The sequence below is a fragment of the Suillus subalutaceus genome, assembly GCF_016647625.1.
Source record: "Suillus subalutaceus strain FC151 chromosome Unknown DFJ58scaffold_152, whole genome shotgun sequence".
In the NCBI taxonomy this organism is placed as follows: Eukaryota; Fungi; Basidiomycota; class Agaricomycetes; order Boletales; family Suillaceae; genus Suillus; species Suillus subalutaceus.
In genome coordinates, this window is record NW_024540401.1 from 90,556 (window position 1) to 110,420 (window position 19,865).

General features: G+C 44.6%; 4 protein-coding genes across 4 annotated transcripts; 1 reads left to right on the forward strand and 3 right to left on the reverse strand.

Annotated features, from left to right (window-relative positions):
• Positions 1–6,684: 6,684 nt before the first annotated feature.
• On the reverse strand, positions 6,685–9,125 carry DFJ58DRAFT_845908 (uncharacterized protein; the record flags this gene model as incomplete). The annotated part of the gene is made up of 11 exons (XM_041393216.1): positions 6,685–6,883; positions 7,152–7,183; positions 7,326–7,368; positions 7,448–7,633; positions 7,843–7,925; positions 8,132–8,240; positions 8,290–8,330; positions 8,373–8,438; positions 8,478–8,506; positions 8,697–8,778; positions 8,934–9,125. 11 exons carry the CDS (start codon positions 9,123–9,125, stop codon positions 6,685–6,687), a joined length of 1,062 nt encoding a protein of 353 aa, XP_041238348.1.
• A 918-nt stretch (positions 9,126–10,043) lies between these two features.
• Positions 10,044–10,538, forward strand: DFJ58DRAFT_845909 (uncharacterized protein; the record flags this gene model as incomplete). Its single annotated transcript, XM_041393217.1, has 1 exon — positions 10,044–10,538. The coding sequence occupies one exon, from the start codon at positions 10,044–10,046 to the stop codon at positions 10,536–10,538; it is 495 nt and encodes a 164-aa protein (XP_041238349.1).
• A 1,429-nt stretch (positions 10,539–11,967) lies between these two features.
• Positions 11,968–14,768, reverse strand: DFJ58DRAFT_845910 (uncharacterized protein; the record flags this gene model as incomplete). The annotated part of the gene is made up of 12 exons (XM_041393218.1): positions 11,968–11,994; positions 12,041–12,106; positions 12,163–12,204; positions 12,255–12,323; positions 12,357–12,425; positions 12,658–12,692; positions 12,754–12,796; positions 13,300–13,339; positions 13,399–13,751; positions 14,001–14,155; positions 14,206–14,614; positions 14,637–14,768. The coding sequence occupies 12 exons, from the start codon at positions 14,766–14,768 to the stop codon at positions 11,968–11,970; spliced, it is 1,440 nt and encodes a 479-aa protein (XP_041238350.1).
• Positions 14,769–15,448: 680 nt separating this feature from the next.
• DFJ58DRAFT_845911 (uncharacterized protein) lies at positions 15,449–19,024 on the reverse strand (the record flags this gene model as incomplete). The annotated part of the gene is made up of 15 exons (XM_041393219.1): positions 15,449–15,533; positions 15,604–15,803; positions 15,838–15,875; positions 16,012–16,031; positions 16,141–16,630; positions 16,687–16,749; positions 16,803–16,865; positions 16,919–17,017; positions 17,244–17,349; positions 17,396–17,470; positions 17,990–18,049; positions 18,409–18,450; positions 18,488–18,573; positions 18,877–18,964; positions 18,995–19,024. The coding sequence occupies 15 exons, from the start codon at positions 19,022–19,024 to the stop codon at positions 15,449–15,451; spliced, it is 1,545 nt and encodes a 514-aa protein (XP_041238351.1).
• Between the last annotated feature and the right edge of the window lie 841 nt (positions 19,025–19,865).

Sequence of the window (19,865 nt, forward strand, 5' to 3'; positions counted from 1 at the left end):
ATTAGGTGATGCATTGGGACACTTTTTTGAGTTGCTATTAAAATATAACAATCAGGCCATTCAGACATGACACCATTTATAAATATATGTAAAAATAGTTTTATATTAGAAATATGGTCTGATTCTAATATCCTTGACATATATAAACCCCTACAATAACACTATGCTTCTCATAATCACCATGAAGTCTATTTCCTCCTTCCAAGAGATAATATCCTTGTTCTCTCTACCTCTGGTCTATCTATCAGGCAGATTGCTTCTAAAACTGGTCTTGGGAAGTCAAATATTGCTAGGGTCATCAACCAGAATGCTCCCAATAAAGAAAACATCAAAATGGGTTGTCCTTCTAAGCTTACTTTGCATGACAAAAGAGCTCTGGTTCATTATATCATATCTGGAAAGGCCTCTACTACTGTTCAAGCCACAAAATACATCAATTCCATCATCCCTTACCACTGTCTCCACCCAAACAGTCAGGAACACTCTTAAGAAAGCCAATCTTAAAGCTGTAGTCAAGAAGAAGAAACCCCTGCTGTCACCAACCCATAGGAAGAAGAGACTAGCATTTGCTCTGAAGTACCAGCACTAGACTATAGAGGACTGGAAGAGGGTTATATGGTCAGATGAGACCAAATCAATAGGATGGGTCAGATGGTCAAGAGTATGTGTGGAAAAAGGCAGGAGATCCACTTAGAGAAAATGAAGTAAAAGGTACTCTCAAGTTTGGAGGAGGAAATATGATGGTATGTGGTTGCATGGGGTGGCATGGGGTGGGAATTTTGTGTGAGGTGGAGGGAAGGATGAATGCAGAGCAGTATGTGTCCATTCTGGAGGAGTGTCTGCTCGAAAGCATGCAAGAATCTGGTATTGATGAAGAAGACATTATCTTTCAACAAGACAATGACCCCAAGCATACCTCAAAGTTGGCAATCAAATGGTTTGAGGAGCATGATATCACTGTCCTATCATGGCCAGCACAGTCTCCAGACCTCAACCCCATTGAACATCTTTGGGAATTACTCAAGAGAATGCTTTCTGCCTACCAAGACCTCCCAAATGGACTATTTCAGCTATGGGAGAGAGTTGTAGAAGAGTGGGAGAAGATTGCTAAGGAGGAATGCCAGAGATTGATAGAAAGTATGCATAGGAGGGTAGCAGCAGTCATTAAAGCCAAGGGAGGGAAACACTAAGTACTAGAATTATAGAGATTGTATATAATAAAATCCAACTCAAAAAGTGTCCCAATGTATCACCTAATTAAAATGTCTGTATCTTCACACGATAACATCTGATTCCCACACTATAGGGAACTAAAATGATGCTGGGAAGCAGAGCATTTTGACACCTCCCTATAGCTTAGTCATATTCCCACACCCTGACTCACTATGAAGCAATTACATGAAATGCACAAACATTGGGACACTTTTTTGAGCCACTGTAGTACATAGTACATACATTGTATATGTTATGAATAGCTCAAATGCATCATGTGTAATTGTGCATTGCTTTCAGCGTGGTGATTAGTAATTACTAATCGGTCTAGGTCAGGCTATTTTCCCTTCAACGTGCTGTACAGTGCACAGCCGTCAATCTTTGCACCATACCATCATCACTTAGAATTCCACATATTTTGCCATCGTGTTTGCTTGTGCTGATTAAACATGATTGATGCTTGATCACCAAGGTGAGGGTCTCATTAGCACTCACAATTATTCACCACCAAAGTTTTGAACCACTTTCACACAGGCTGCCACATCAGGCGACTATCACAATTCAACTTCTTGTGCGAGGGTAAGTTGATTCATCCAACCAATTCTGATCAGTAGATTGTATTGATCGTAAAACTGTATTCTGCGGTGATTAAAATTTAGGAGTGGTAGTCACATCTGCACCTACATGCGAGGCCACATGGAGGACTTTTTCCAATATATGTATTGCTAACCTTTTGGTGGAACTGTCTTGTGATCTGGCTTTGCAATTGAAACCCTGAAGATGAAGGTAAGCTGTTTGTTTATCAAGCTATCTATCTGATGGTGATCTAGAAAGCCACATGGAGCCAATTCACTTCAGGTATGTCCTTCATTGAGCAAAATTCCCCCCACTCTCACCTCCACCAAATTATAGTGATTTGCGAGCATTCATTGATGGAAAACAGACCAAGAAGACCAATTATGCCCACACCCTGTCATTGGTCAGTCATCCGACAGGCGCCAAACTTGTGCATTGCACTTTTACTGTTCGCTTCTCATATATCAGAAAATTCATATCACCACTGTCATATACCATATATCCGGTTACAGATCCGATGATCCGGATCTCAGATCCGATCCAGATCCGATGAACATATCCGTCGTCTGGTCCACAGATCCGCTTTGATTCTTATTTCATTTCCTGTTCATATAACTCTAACTATCGTTCATCTCCTTTCGGTATTCCTGTACACCGGTATACCGGTTATCCTTTACTTCTGCTTTGCTTACTGATCCGCTACACTTACGAATCCGCTTTTACTTGTACTTCATTCCCGGTTCATGATTCGTGATCCATCCAACTTACCAATACGCTCCACTTAGACTTTGCTTATACTTTCGTTCATAGCCTCGCACCTTTGCTTATTGATCATTCCGTTAGCTATCCGTAGTATATAAACCTTTGTATATGCGCTGTAGTAGATCAGTTTGAATATCATCTTAGATTGCACTCATTCCGTCTGGACTCTAAGTCCCCCTGTTATCCGTCCGGACTTGAGTACGCTACTCTTGTCTACTCCGAGACTTAGGATAGATTCCTATAGTCTACATATCCGCCTCTGTCATTCGGACAGTCCTCACCCGTTAGTTTCTAGTCTGGATCCGATCCGGATTAGCCGTTACTCTATACGTTCGATATCCGGAAGTCTTAACGGATCCGTTGCGATACAAGACTTATCCATTACAATACTTATCCGTCCCACTAGACGCGATACTTCAGCTCTCTGAAATAAGGGGCAAGACTCGGGAAAGGGGCACAGCGCACGAGCTGAGGCCGAAGCCCTTCGGATCCGATACTACTTGAGTACGGTCTTAACAACCACCATACAGGCTCTCACATGCTGCATGGGTGACCTTTCATCGATGCCCTGCCCCATTCCACTATTTTATTACCTGCAATATGTGCTTACAACTCAATTCCCGCATTGGCTTTGGCCTATATGACTTCTCACGCACATTGTCATTTTCTGGGGTTTCCCGGAAAGAACACACCTATATAGACAGATGGTTCTGCCATTCAAATATCACCACTATCACAAATGCCAGGTCGTTGATGTGGGCAGAACAAGGCCCGGGCAGCTACCTTTCCTGCTGTTGATGCTGCTATCCCCACTGCCATCCATGCTGCCATCCACACTGCCATCCATGCTGCTATCCCCCGCTGCTATTCCTGCTGCAGCAGCAGCAAACACTACCACTCTTCAACACCCCTATCGGCGACAACTTTCTGTTAGATACAGAACCACCGATGCAGCTCATGCTGGTCCAGACGAGGGTGAAGTCTTTGACCTCAACAATATTTTAAGGGATGAAGAGGAACCGGGCAATCTTCTTGCACTCACCACTGTGGCACCTGCAGGCTCTAATCCAAGCCCACTCCAGACTGTCACCAGCACCGTTCAGACTGATCCTTTGGCCACCGGCAACCTCAAGCAGACTAAAAAACCAACTGATATAAGTCACTTCTACCGGATTGATACCAATACTAAGAGCAAAACTTGCATCCCTTGTGAGTAAATATCACATCTGCAATCTTTTGTTGTTTCTCATGCCCTTCATCAGAACACTTCACAAAATCGACACAATGCACAAGGTCATGGTATATGCAGGCTCAACATCCAGTTCAGCTCCCCGTACACATGCTTTCACTCACCACATTGAACTTTATCTGGAAGCAGCAGAGCGTTTTGGCTGGCGCATACAGATAAAGGATCTAAATGAATGCCTTGCTGAAGGGTGGTCACTGACGACAATTTGCGAATGGCTCAAGAAATTGCCTTGCACAATGCAATCACTTGGTCCTCCCCCTAGCCAGGGATCTGGTGCCTTGCTCATAGGAATGAGCTCCCCAGAAAACAGAATTCCAGACTTTACAATTAATGGAATGCATTGTCAAATTGTGAAGTTTATTGTCACTGATGATCAAGTGGGTCGCAGTTCATGCCTATAGCCACCATTAATAATTGCCCCGCCTCATACGTCTCCTCTGCCCAGAAATTGGTGAGTCTGGCCTATTTCACTGCATGAAGGCTCATGAAATGGTCATTGAGCAATGGCAGGAATACTTCCTGGCCTTGAAGCAAGATCTTGCTGTAAGTGCATAGTTGCCAAGCCTCATATGAAGTACCTTATTCCTTTTAGAATGCGCAGGGGAAAGTCTACTTTACATCTGACCTGTGGTCAGATAAAAAGCTCTGGCCATTCATGGCCATTACGGCCCATTGGATTGCCGGGCCAATCGAGATTTGATGCTCATGTTAAAGATGGCCCTCATTGCTTTCCACCATGTTCCCAGCAATCATGATGGGCAATCTCTTGGTTCTATGATCCTATATCTCCTTGATCGTGCAGACACTGTGGCCAAGGTCGGTACTTATCTCTATTGTGTTGCATGCTCTGACATTGTTCAGACTGGGCATTTTACTCTCAACAATGTGGGCAACAATTATACCACAATGCAGGAGCTTTCCACCCTACTTGGGCAATGCGGGATTGATTTTGATCCTATTGAGCACAGGATACCATGTTTCCCACATGTGATAAACATATGCGTGAAGCATATAATCGATGAATACGCTACTGCTGACTATTCCACTGTGGACGATACATGGACAGTCAAAGATCAGATCATCAAGAAAGTCGATTATGTCCAGGCTGTGCAAGCTAAGCCTCTCAAGCGAGCCAGGCATATCATGCGATTGATCCACGCATCAAACCAGCAGTGTGACAGGTTTCATGAGACCATCCTTAGGGGTAATGAGGAGGGGTGGTTCAGGATGACAATGATGACCCTACACAGCTCCCAGTTGTAGAACTCCTCCTCGATGAGCCTACTAGATGGGATTCAGTCTATGTTATGATCAACCATTTGTGGACACTGTGCCAGGTAAGATTCCACACCATTAAACATATGTCATAGACTAATACTGGCCCAGGTGGTAACCGCATGTTTTGATGCTTGGGCTTAATGTGCCATATCCGAGAAAAGATTGAGTGAGATGGATTGGTGGTTCCTCCAGGACCTGGAAGTGATCTTGGAGGTAAGTACTAATGCGCTTGAAGCCTGTGATCCAATTTACCATGTCATACCAGGCACCCCACGCTGCCCAGCAAAAATTCTCCAGTGAAAGCACTCCCATGCTGAGCCATACCATTCCAACTTTTGAAGAGTTGGTTGATGGCTGGGAGTCTATTGGCCTGCATGTACCTCACTGTAAGCCTGTCGTTGACATAGGCTTAACCTGGGCAAGCAAATACACTGACCGGATGGGTGTGACACATGCTTATTCTGTTGCTATGTGTCAGCCCCATCTTTTGTTTTAAGAAATATTGATTTCATGATTACTTTTGTGGTATTGATCCTACAACGTGGATGTCTTGGATGGACGATCAATGGAAGCAGGACCATATTGATGATGCAAAGGAGTTTATATTGAAGCTGGTATGTCTGTGTAGTAAATAAAAGCACGACATTGGATTGATTTGTTCTGCAGATGCAGAGCAAGAGAGCGGAAAACTCTAATTCTATGCATTCTCAACCTGTAGTGGTTCCACGAACAGTGCCACACACACTAGGCTCACGTCACTATGGAATTCCTGGGGCGCATGCACATGTGCTGCATCACCATGATGGTGGTCAAATGGTAGATCAGGAATTCACAACATATGCCACGGCTACATTTAGTCCTCCTGGAACAGATATACTTGCATTTTGGAATCTGAGTCCGTTGCCCCTTCAAGTCACACCCCTTTGTCATTAACCACAAGCTGTTGACTAGGCTTCACAGTCCATGTTCCCAACTATATACTCAATTGCTATGGACTATGCCCCAGTACAAGCCTCTGCAGTGCCATGTGAATGGGTATTTTCATCAAGTAGTGAAACCCATATGAAAAAAGGAATCACCTCAGCCCCATTTTGATGGAAGCATTACAGATGGTTAAGTTTTTCCTGAAGAAAGAACAGCTTAACTTTATGAAAGGTTGGGCAGCCTCTCAATGGAACATGGAACATGGGGTGGTACATGACTGAGGCTCTAATGAGCAGTTGACAGCCACTGCCAGCACAAATGATGCTCATCTCAGAGCCATTGCTGAGGAGGAGTGTGACGATATTGAGGACACTGCTATCATTTACGACAAGTGACACTTACTTCTTAACTGACTTTTCATCTGCCATCTGCTGTTTCACCTCTCGCCTTTTGTTCACGCTATCTTGCTCTTTGTTGTGCTGATTTTGATCTCAATGCTTTATTTATTTCTCAACAGCCGCACAGTGTGCGCCTCTGATTTCAACCCTCCAGCAAGGAGGTTTAGGACATGCTCTTGACTCTTGAGACTATGGGTGGTGTTTTCACCAAGCTCCTTCCCCACAACACTGACATTTTCATTACAAGTAAATTCCTTAGACTCTAGACTCACAGCATCTGTATGACTACAGCTCGATCATCATCGCACTGCTCCGAGGAAAGGCTAGCACCTGACTATATCCCCACAGCAGGTTTGGGATGCTGTCCAATGGCACAACACTGGCAGTCAGGATGCCCTTGATGTCATGAGAATCAGTTGAGTTGTTAGGAGAGAAAGTAAGCCATTCCTTGATGATGTTATGTAACTCGACAACTGACACCTCTCTGTAAGGTCGCACTCAAAACCTTGCACAGTATCACTGACCCTGCAACACAGTCTGAAATTGAACTGCCGCGTGTGATTCTTTGATTCTCAGTCAGACCAATCTTTTCAAGCACTTTGTCAATATCAAGGCACGTTATCCCACTTCAGCCACATCTTGTTCTACTCATGATTCCACAGAAAACTCGTGATCCCCAATATGCTGCTCTGCTGGACTCACAACCGAGGCCAAAAGGTAGAGGTAGAAAGGGGTCAACATGTGTCACTCACATTTCTTTTGTATGAGGTTCTATGAAGTGCAGCTAGGTGGATTTGGGTCAGTGAATTTCTACTTGGGATGAATTGAGTAACTGGCATTTCTTCCAGGAACGGCAAGTTTGAGATGACAACATCCTCATCAAACAGTCCATACACGTCCAACGGATATCTTTACATAACCCCTACCTTGACATCAAACATGATCAGCTCCACCACTATCAGGTTTGTACTATAAAGCAGCATGATGCAGTTTGGTCACCTCATTTCAGGTACCTCTTAGGTTGTATTATACCTATAAGGGTTTTCACCTAGGGGGTGCTTTCCAGGTGGTCTGGCCAATGTTTTCTGGTCTTTTCCCAAGTGCATAGGGTCCAAGATGAAATGTGTTGGGCATGGTCCACGGATCAAAATAATTTTTGTATGGGAAAGACCGCCAGCCAACATTGGACCACACATACATGGGAATTTCCCATGGTGTAGGGGTGTTAGGGGTCCTATTATGACCAAAAATTTTGCCCAAAAAAAAAGAAAATTGTAGGTTTTTTCTTGGTCCCCAAGCCAAGCCAAGCCAATGTGTCCCATAATGACTACAATGCCTATGAGATATTTTTCCAAAATAGGGTCAGAAAACTGAAAAATGATCATTCATTCACCCCACCCCCAGCCCAGGATCCCTCTCCCCTGAAAATCTTCACTCATTTACCTCACATCTATGCCAGCTGAACCAGGATGCTGCATGGGTTTTATGTGCCATGTTACCAATGTATAGCTGCAAACTGTCACACTCTAAAGGCCAATATAATCATGCTGCAACATGCCCAGAAACCTTTGTTGCCTACTAATACTGCTCATTATGCAGCTCACTTTAGGTGCATTTTTATCAAGTATGTATGTACACTTACCAGTTATATGTTCACACTTGTTTGACCCAAGTAAATGCACTTGAACTGTATCCTCCTAGTTGATCAGCAGCACTTGCACACTCTACTCACACCCCTTGTCCAAGTCATCAATGATGTCTTTATGCCATGATAGCATTCACAGTTGCACTTGTCATCACCCATGCACTGATTCGATGCCAAAGCTGCTTGCACTCCAATTCTGTGACAACATGCAGATAGGCATTAGCACGGGTCATGGGTAAGAGTACTGGTGGGTACGGGTGCGGGTCAGGATTTTGAGACCCATGACCTGTGTACCTGTCACTTCCACATATGGTCATCTGCTGCTCACCACCAAGGCAATGGTGAAGGCTTGGATCAGGCTATCGCCCTTCTCATGGAAGCACTGGCCTTGCACCTGGTCAGTCACACAGATCAGTCCATGTCATTAAATAACCTTGCAGTTCAACTCTCCACCCACTTTGACTACTGAGGCAATGATGAAGATTTAGTTACTATTATTGATCTGTAGTGACTAAATGTTTCCTAGTATAGTTTGAATCTATACCCACATGTTTACTACCATACCCGCGCAACCTGCCAATACCTGTTGGTACCCTTTGATACACAGGTATGGGTATATGGTGTGTATGGGTGTGGGTAGGGCTCTGTACACCTGTATGTTTACTCATGCTAATCCCTACACGCAGATCCCTAAGCTGGATCCAGAATGATGACAATCTTGAACTTGAGGTTGACTATGGACAGCATGCAGATGCCAAAAAAAAACAAAAATATCCATGTACCTCCTTCAGATGTCAATTGAATTGATGGATGATGAAAAAGTGTTTGATCATCTGGTTTGATCATCAGCATTTGTCGAGAAGATGAGAGAGAACACTTACCTGCATACCGTGATTACTGCAGAATTCATAGGCGATCTGTTCTTTGATCTAGCCATTGGGGAAACAGTCTGCGAGACCACCAATGAGGCCATATCTTCCATCATTGGCCAAACATTGATGGATGAATTTGAGGATGCTGGGTACATGAGGGAGTAGACCAAGGTAGATTCTTGATCGGGTTGGGCCTGCTCAAAGTTCATGTGCACTTTACACACATGAAAGGGGTGAATTCCAGAGGTTGAATTTGATGATTTTGTTGTAGCATTGCACAAGAGCAGCACACAATAACAGAGTAATGCAAGCACATCAAAGATGAAGTAGTCTCCTGGTCATCTAGTAGCACATCATCATCAGTTTCTTCCATGTCTTAAGGTAGTATGGTGGTAGAATGGCAAAGAACATAACATTAGAAGGAGCGTAATTATGGAAAGAGCCAGATTTCAGATTAGGGTTGACATGGACAAAATGTTTGAAAGAAGCACGGTGGTGGAAGGGGCCAGATCTCCATGGTTGACACACACAATAATGTTGGAAGGAGAATGGTGATGGAAAGGACCAAATTTATTAGGGTTGACAGACACAGGAGGACCGCACTGCATGGGAAAGCCCATAGTCAGACAGGGGAAGGACACAGTGCATAGGAAAGGCCCATAATCGGATATGGGAAGGACCACGGTGGATGGGAAAGGCCCATAATCAAATATGGGAAAGGCCACAGTGGATGGGAAAGACCCATAATCAAATACTGGAAGGACCACAGTGGATGGGAAAGGCCCATAATCAGATACGGGAAGGACCACGGTTGATGGGAAAGGACCATAATCAGATATGGGAAGGTCCACGGTGGATGGGAAAAGACCATAATCAGATATGGGAAGGACCATGGTGGATGAGAATTGCCCATAATCACATGTGGGAAGGACCATGGTCGATGGGAAAAGACCATAATCAGATATGGGAAGGACCACGGTGGACAGGAAAGCACTATAATCAGATACGGGAAGGACCATGGTCTATGGGAAAAGACCAAAATCAGATATGGGAAGGACCAGTGGATGGGAAAAGACCATAATCAGATCCGGGAAGGACCATGGTGGATGGGAATGACCCATAATCACATGTGGGAAGGACAACGGTCGATTGGAAAAGACCATAATCAGATATGGGAAGGACCACGGTGGACAGGAAAGCACTATAATCAGATACGGGAAGGACCACAGTCGATGGGAAAAGACCAAAATCAGATATGGGAAGGACCACAATTGATAGGAAAGGCCCATAATCAGATTCAGGAAGGACCATGGTGGATGGGAATGGCCCAAAATCACATGTGGGAAGGACCACAGTTGATGGGAATGGACCATAATCAGATCCGGGAAGGACCATGGCGGATGAGAATGGCCCATAATCACATGTGGGAAGGACCACAGTTGATGGGAATGGACCATAATCAGATATGGGAAGGACCATGGTGGACAGGAAAGCACTATAATCAGATACGGGAAGGACCATGGTGGATGGGAAAAGACCATAATCAGATATGGGAGGACCAGTGGATGGGAAAGGATTTTGTGGGGTTGACATGGACAAGAATTTTGGAAGAAGCACAGTGATGGAATGGGCTAGATCTCTGAGGGTTAATATACACCTGAATTTTGGAAGGAGTGCGGTGATGGAAACAACCAGTTGACATGGACAAGAATTTTGGAAGAAGCACGGTGGCGGAATAGGCTGGATCTCTGAGGGTTGATATACACCTGAATTTTGGAAGGAGTACAGTGATGGAAATAATCAGTTGACATGGACAAGAATTTTGGAAGAAGCACGGTGGCGGAATAGGCTGGATCTCTGAGGGTTGATATACACCTGAATTTTGGAAGGAGTACAGTGATGGAAATAATCAGTTGACATGGACAAGAATTTTGGAAGAAGCACGGTGGCGGAATAGGCTGGATCTCTGAGGGTTGATATACACCTGAATTTTGGAAGATGCACAGTCTGTCAGTTGATACAGAGTAGAATTTTGGACGGAGCATGTAGTAATTGACCAAGTGAACATACTTATCTATATATCACATATCAAGTGTGATGGATAAGACTCAGGGGCATTCAAATAATTATAGTTGATTCAGGTTGAAGACCCAACTCAAAAATCAGAGTCAGGATCAAGGTATGAACCACTAAGTCTGACTCCCACTAATAACACTATGTAAGGGCATCAAAGCTTTGATTAATATAATCAACTGGCCTCCACTAACATGGGAGTAGGGGATGTTATATGCAGCGGCGTGGCAGTATGTTGACTACGTAAGCTAACTAACACTATGTAAGAGCATCAAAGCTTTGATTAATAATCAACCGGCCTATGTTATATGCAGTGCCGTGGCAGTATGTTGTTAGAGCTGGAGCAAGATGGAGAAAAGCTATTCCAAAAGTAAAATATAGTAATCGGCCTCCAGCAGGCATAGTGGAGTGGTGGGCTTGAAGTACGTGCTTTGGCACGTGAGACGCACGCGGGTGGACACTGCGGTCCAAAGTCATGATAAGATTATATACTGTATATGTATATAGAATTGTTAGAATTGTTGAGAACTTTCTGATTTTGCTAGTACTTACTATAATGTTTTCTCAACACAACACAGAGTCAAAATCGATGGGGTTGAATACCATTGGTTGTATGGAAGTATTGATGAGCATGAGGCAACAAAATTAAAGTCATGAGTGGGGTGTAATATCTGCAGCGAAGACTAACTGGGCAAATGTAAGAGTGGGGTGTGTGATATCCATATAGATGTCAAGACAAATATATAGAGTATGAAACCGAGTAGAATACAGGACACTATTGTGCACTTAGACTTCGGTTAATATATGTAAGACTCACCGTTCATCTTCTGGATGTATTCGTCAATGACACTTTACACCATCTGTTCAATAAGCATGTTTTCCTGCCAAAAATTAAAATAGTAGTAAATTGCAGGCAGTGGAATAGAGTGAGACGCGCTAACCTGTGATGATGTCCACATCGACGTCCATACACCCCTCCTATTCGTCCTCCGGCTTAAGTATTTCCTGTAGCAATATTAAACTAAATCAGAAGAGTAGAGGTAGGGGATACCATTATGACATCTCCATCAACATTCATGCATCCGTCTGATCCCTCCTCTGGCTTTAGTGGTGTCTCCTGTAGTAAATGATGTTACATTAGTAGTAAAGAGTAGGATAGGAAACTGCACTTACAACGTCCGAATCGACGACCATACTCCAGACTGATGGTATCTCCTGTAGCGAACAATATTACATTAGTATATGGCAAAGAGTAGGATAGGTACATGAACCATTATGACGTCCAAATCAACGTCCATACTCCAGACTGATGGTATCTCCTGGAGCGAACAATACTACATTAGTATATGGCAGAGTAGGATAGGTACATGAATGGTTATGATGTCCGAATCGACGTCCATACTCCAGACTGATTTGTCTTCAGGCTTCAACATTCCCTGTAGCGAAAGACGTCAAACCAAGTTCACAATGAGAGAGTAGAACAGGTTTTATGAACCAAATATGTTATGTCTTCAATCATTTTGTATAGCTGGTGTAGACAGGAGATGATGGTGATTGTAGAGTTAGCGAAGTTATGTAGATTCTCAGCAAAGTAAAAGGATATGGCTGTCTAAAGCAAAGGTGGACGGATGGCAAGCAAAGATCAATGATGGCAATGAGCACATGTACACGAGAAATAGACGGGGTGAAATGGATATGGTTGTCTAAAGTAAAGGTAGATGGATATGACAAGCAAAGATAAATGGCGGCAATGACAAGACGTACATGAGAAATAGATGGGATGTGATATGCTTTGCTTGACGAGAGACTAGGTAAACGTCAGAAATAAATCACGGTAAGATTGTGCAAGAACTCGGTAATTTTGAAAATCTATCAAAATTATTGAGTTCTCACCCAATGTCAATCAATTGTTAAGCAAAGACAAAATTCTAATGTAAGGTCCAAGGAAATGAAATGAGCATAAGGCCTACATGTATCATGAGTAACTCGAAGCATAAGTGACGAGACAAACATGTGAAAAGCATAAGAAAAGTATAAGAAAAGCATAAGAAAAACATACAAAAACATAAGCAAGGGATGAGCACAATTAGTAGATGTTACTGAAAGTGGGCAGGAACAAGGGCTACAAAGTTAGTAAGACTCATCTTCCTCGACGATTGGATGGCGATCGGGAGATGCTGGGCAGATATGCGGAGATCTGACAGTTGAATAATGGCGGCGCTGCGAGGAACCAGTATGGGAGGTCGGCACAACAGAGGAACACAATGGCAACCGAGAACAAGAGGTGCTAGCCATTTGTACTGAATTTACATGTGCCTGCGATTGGGCTTGGCCTGACAGTATACGGGAACTAATACAATAGTCTGACATTTAGCAAATGCACTTAAAAGTCAGAGTATAGCAACACACTTGTCATGCACCCTGGCATGGTGCCTCTCCTCTACCATTTCACGCTCCAAGTCTTCAGTCTCCCAAGCAGATTCATAACGAGGTCGAGTCCGTTTGCGAGTATCTGGATTATAGGTTGGCATAACATCGTCATATGGATGCTGATATCGAAGTGCTTCTTCGTGTGAACACTTGTATCGAGAGCAGGAGGAATATGTCGTGTCCTGGATGTGCGAATAATCCAAGGGTGGCACAGGACTTGATTGGCGTGAAATAGGAGGGGGAGACGAGAACTGCGAAGATGGTGTTGGTGGTGATGAAGGCGGGAGCTCCTCAAAGACTCGGTCAGTAGGATGACACAAGTGTGGGGCTTCCTGGGGTGGCGACGAAGGTGGGTAATTTTCATAGATAGCTCAGTTAGTATGGTGATGAGAGCGCGAAGCTTCAAGGTTTGAGCTCAGAGCTTCATGGTTGAAGTGCGAAGTTGTCTGGCTGAAGCGCAAGGCTGTCTGGCTGAAGCACAAAGCTTCCTGATTGGAGCGCAAAGCTCCTATAGTTGAGCACGAAGCCCTCACAGTTGAGCGCGAAGCTGCTGGATTAGACATTGGAGGTTTTTTGGTTACCTGATTGGTGTGGTGTCTAACAGTGTTGTCTTGTGGAAGGTCCTTGACGAACTTCTCTGAGTCTTGGAGGGAGTGAACGACCCTGCCGTCAGTGTTGAAGACAAGTGGGATGAGGCACATGTTTGTGGCCTGTGTCTCAAGAGCAATAATATCACCTGTGGTTGTTATATCAGCTCATGTATGATTTACAGTAGCAAAAACATACTTTCAGGCCATCCACTGATATGCAATACAACACTTGGCTCCTGTACTGTCGGCCCCTTCTTCCTTCCCTTGTCACCTGACTTCTTGGGCTTGCCTTTGTGCTTCTTCGCCTTCGCCTTCGCTGCCTCCGCCTTGCTGTCGTCATCATCATCATCAAGACCTAACTTGGCCTCATACATTGCTCCAAGATGAATCCTGAGATATGGAGCCACCATCACACATAGTTGACTTGCAGATAAAGCCTTTAGATCAAAATCGGGGCCGGGCGGGGGAACACCGGCGGGCCAGTCATGGATGCAAAGCTTCTCGGCATACAAGATGTCCAACATGGTCAACCACCTGCTGTTCAAGGTTTTAAGCAGGTGACCGGCCTCAGCTACCCAACATTTGGTCAGTAGATTAGAAGGATACTGCAACAAAAAAAAAACCTACCAAATTTCTCACTGTTATCATGGGCGCCACCTTTCTGTTCCTATCCCTGGCAGGCTTGCCGTTGCACAAAAGGGTACCATTTGGAGTGGTGGAAGAAGGGGGGAGCAAACTGAAAGTGTTTGCCTTCAGCATGTGTGGCCTCCAAGTCTTTGTACCTGGAAGTGATTTAGTACCGACCCCTATAATTAACAAAAGGCGCTGAAGGATCTTCAACTCAGCTGATGGTTGCAGCTGATATAATTGTTGAAGGGAGGAAAATATGAGTGCGATATGTTCGTCCCTTAGGGGAAGCGAAGAAAGCAAATATCCACTGGTCAACTCTAGGGGAATGCGCAAAGCGTGTGATAAGGCGAAAGCGCGGGAACAAAGGCGCTATAGGCGCGCGAAGCGCGGGGAAAGTCGCGCGTCGAAAAGCGGAACTGGGTGAAAGCGGTATGCGAGCGATAGTGAGATGTTAAGACGTGTACTGAGATGCTGATAAGACAACTGATGCGGATATGGCCACTAGAGCTAACTGCTACTAGGGCTTGTGATGATTTATTCAAAACATAATAAAAACTCGGAGATGGTGACTGTCTATGATGATGGTGGTCCGTGGTAATGTGTGTTGTGTAAAGTAAAAAAAATGTGTAATGAAAAATGTGTACCAAGCGAAAATAAACATGGTACGATGTTGAAATAAATGATAAATGGAGAAATGCATACCTGGGAACTTGGTTGGACATGGGAAACACAGTGGGAAGTCAGGCGCCCTATAGCGCTTAGGCGCGGGAAAATTCGCCTAAAGCGCGCGGAAGTCGCGCAAGTGTCGCCTATGTCGCGGAAGTGTCGCCTAAAGTCGCGCGCGTCACGCGAACATCGCGTTTATCGCGCAAGTGTCGTGTTACATGCATGATACTGTAGACTCGACCTATGTTGCAATATGTGCCATTGTGAGGCTACCCAGGATCGAGTCTCTACAGCGCACTTAAGGATTGTGGTGAGCTCATCTAACCAATGCTTAATATCCAGTTGATGTGAGTTGATGAGGGCTTTGACCATGTCAGAGCCAGCGAACAGTCCTGATGCCTGGCAGCCTGCCTCTTCGTCACCAGGGAATATTGCGACAACCGGCAATGTGAATGCCATGGGGTGCGGTGCCAGTACGCAGCCTTGATCGTAGTTAGTCTTTGGATTAAGGTCGCATGAATACAACACTTACCGATTTTGTGAAGGCATCACAAACAGCCATCATAAGACCTGCAGCAGATCTTGATGTAAGGTCCTCAGTTGAACCCACGACGGCACGATCCTAGTTCTCCTGGATCTCCTTCTACACTGATGCATGCTCAGGGTCACTGTGTGGGTGGGCCTTGTAATGAGCTTGTTGCTTCACCTTCCAAGCCTTTAAATCCACTGCAAAAGTCATTAGGACCAACTAGAACAATAACAAGGATGACAACACACCTGGCGACACAGCTCCTGATGCTCCTTTAGGTGGGTGGGGGGGCAGGCAGCCACATACCACGTCTGATGTTGGTTCCATGGAGACTCCTGGTGGGTGGCCTTCATCGTCAACCCAGCCTCGATTAGGATTGTCCTCACACTCTTCCCATATTCTTTGCCGAGTGCTCTGGCGGCTTCCAATGTATTCTTCCCAAGCTCCTGTGCCTTCAAGATACCTGCTTGAGGTAATCTTCCTTTGGTCTTCACAAAATCCTCATCGTCATCGTCTTTGCTGCCGTTATGTTCATTGACCTCCGCCATCACCTTGGACTTTTGCTTTTGCGTGGAAGTCAACCGTGGTGGAGATGGAGGGTCAGTTGCAGGGGAGCCCTCATCATTGTCACCATCATTCACACCGGCATTGGCAGCAGCTTGCCATGCTTTCTTCAGCTGCTCTTGACCGGCAGCCCAGTCACTGTCAGATGGGGAGCTCTCTCCACTGTTGCTCCGATCAGGTGCATATGACTTGATGCCACCTGACCTACATGGGCAGCCATTGGCAGAAGTAGCTGCATTTGATATTAGTTAAGTTAAGCTATGAAATAGAAAGATGTTAATGACGCACTGGAAGTTTTTTGGCCATCATCATTTCCGCCATGCTCTGTGCTGTGTGACTCAGCACAGATAGCTACATTCACAATTAGTTGAGCTATTAAATACAGAAGAATGACTATGGCTCACTTGAAGTATCCTTGCAATGATCATTGCTGCCATGCCCTGCATTGTGTGACTCGGTAGAGGTAGCTACATTCACGATTAGTTCAGCTATGAAGTACGAAAGAATGACTTTGTCTCACCTGAAGTCCCACCATTGGGGTTGTTTGACTGACTTTGGGTGGTAGTATTGGGATCCTCACTCGCAGCGGTGGTGTTTGCTTCAGCAACCAATGCAGGAGCTGGTAAGCAACAAGTCAATGCAGGACATTCACACCACAATCAAAGCCTTACTTGATTCTACATTGCCATCTTGGATGTCAGTAGGTACTTATTCATCTGCAAGGAGGCAGAATTCGGCATGTGTCAATGAAGTGCCATCAGCAAGTTGAACATGAGATGGGCGGGATTGTTGATCTGTAGCGACATTGGGAGTCTTTTGGATCATTGATGAGTGCCTTGAGAAACTGGCCTCGAAAATCTCCTCCTCAGCAGATGAAGTCATGGGGCCAGAACATTTGGACCATGCAAGCGGACGAGGCTTGGGTGGAGGACGATGACAAGTTGCAAAAGACTAAGAAGTTAGTGTGGATACCAGCATATTGGCAGACATAGCTTACCTCTTCTGGATCATCGACAACACTCTTGGGGCTAGCGTGATGGCGGGTGCGGTGGCGTTTTGGAGGGTCAGGGGACTAAAGTAATGAAAAATCAACCATGATTGACAAACTTTGCAACAAGAAGACTTGCCTCAATGTTGTCTGCATCAGACTTGGTATGAATGTCCGCTGCCTTGCTGCGAGTCTCCACATGACAGAGGAGTCAGCTGCTGAAGATGTCAAGGAAAGAAAAATAATACCTTGCATGTATCAGGCAGAGGTGGATGCCTAAGATGACAACCTGAGTGGGTAGTAACGGGATGCATTTCCTATGATCACGGAGATACGTGGAATACAAGTTGAGAGCTCAAGGTTTGCTCAACAATATTTGGTCGACACAAAGTCAGACAACGTATGAATAATATAAGATGGTAAACTGCAAACAATATTGGATTGAGAAAGTAGAATTTGACGCAATCGGACTTGAGAGACTCGTTACCTTTATACTTTGAACTACGGACATTGTTGCCATCAGCGCTACTAGTATTAGGGTATAGCCCTGAAGCTAAACCTGGTTAGCACTAAAGAATGAAACCATGATTGCAATAGGGTGACCTTGGCCACACTGGTCTTCAATGGTGGATTGGAGGTGGTGGCTACGTATAGTGCCGGATCCTTTGATGCGAGTAGAAAAAGAAAAATTGTAATTGATCAGTCAAGTCTTAGAAACGAGTCTCTGGCTGGGAGATGAGCTAATGAGAACTGTATCTGGCAGTCAAGGAAAGTCAGTGGATAGACAGATCAGAGGTATGAGCACATACAAAGCTACATTACAAATGCATAGATGAAAGCTAGTCTGGAATGAGATCGCAAGACTGTAGAGGTCGAGGCCCACTGATATACAACCCTGACAGCAAGATCGGCCAATGGAAGAGAATCTCTGGGAGGGCAGCCCTGACTAATATAAAAATGAGCGGGACAGATCTGACAGTCAAACAATGATTGACTAAAATCTAACTGCTTTGAGAACTTACATTTTGAGAAGACTGCCTAATTAGAATCTTGAAGACAGATTGCTGGTAGGTCAGCATATCATGATGGTCAGAGACACACCCAGGCCTGCCGATTGCTTAAGAATAACTCAGATGCTAAAAGTATATGCGGGACCGTGTAAGATATACCTGGCTGAGCACCAGCCACTAGCAGATGAACGTCAAGAGATGGGAAGGCTGCTAATTTCCTAAGAATAAGTCAGGACGTTACAATATAAGATCAAGAGTGTGATGTACACAGTTGAACTTGGCCAACAATTGAGCAATTATGTGTGAGGTGGCTGCTCAAGACATTAGCATGGCCAAAGTGTAAGATGTATGTGATGATTTGAAGAGGCCTTACCATGACGCAGGTACTTGTGACATTGATCGGATGAGTTGGAAGATAGCAGTATCCTAAACTGTCACGTCTATGCGCTTGTCGCAAGTGAATAAAGTAAATACACTCACCAATTAGTGAAGTCTTTAATGGATCACCAAGTAGCTGGGTGGTTTGGAAGACAGCGATATCCTGCGTTGAGGTGTGAATGGGATGTTGCTAAGCGAATGAAGCGCAGATGTGACTCACCGATGATGTAGATAAATGTATAAGATTCATTGTGAGATTGGACTTGGTATCGTAAAGTAACAAGTGCTACAGTGGGTAAAGTACGATGTACATCAGGAGACATTATAGATCAAAGATATCGATAACTCACCAATTAGACCGACAAGTGAAATATGAATAGATTGGCACACCTGAAATATCAGAGAAAGTCTGCAGTAGCGTGTAGCGCACCAGAAATAAGCCAAGTGCAAAGATACAGCATGCCCAAGAGGGTCTTCAATCCCACTGGCGCAGCAACATATGAGCAACCAGGGCAACCCTCCAGACGTGAAGTCTAGGAGTGGAAGATCAGCAATGCAAAGTCAACTGATCAATGAGTGAATGGCACAAAGCCAGTTCAAAAGCGCCAGGGAATGTTGTTGTTGGATCTATCGAGGGCGGTGATGAGCTGATTGAGGGTGGGAAGGATATAATCAAGGGTGGCGAGGATAGTATAAAGGACGGAGTGTTATTGATGTGGATGAAATGTTCTATCAATGAGTGAAACTGTGAATGTGTTGCATTGTGGGACTTTCCCACAGGTCCACAAACTTCTGCAAACTTCAACTGGACTTTGACTCAATTTGGAAGTTCCCACAATCTTGTTTCTCGTCTATTTCCTTCTCTGCATTCCCTTTCCATAGTTCCTTTAAAGTTCCTTCATTGCCCTCAGATCACAACTTTCACGCATCCCTCATCACTCTCATCGCTCAGCTCATGAAGCTCATCACTGCGATAGATCCAACAACAATGGTCCCTGGCTCTTTTGAATTGGCTTCATGCCAGTTCACTCATTGATCAGTTGACTTCGCATCGCTGATCTTCCACTCCTAGACTTCACGTCTGGAGGGTC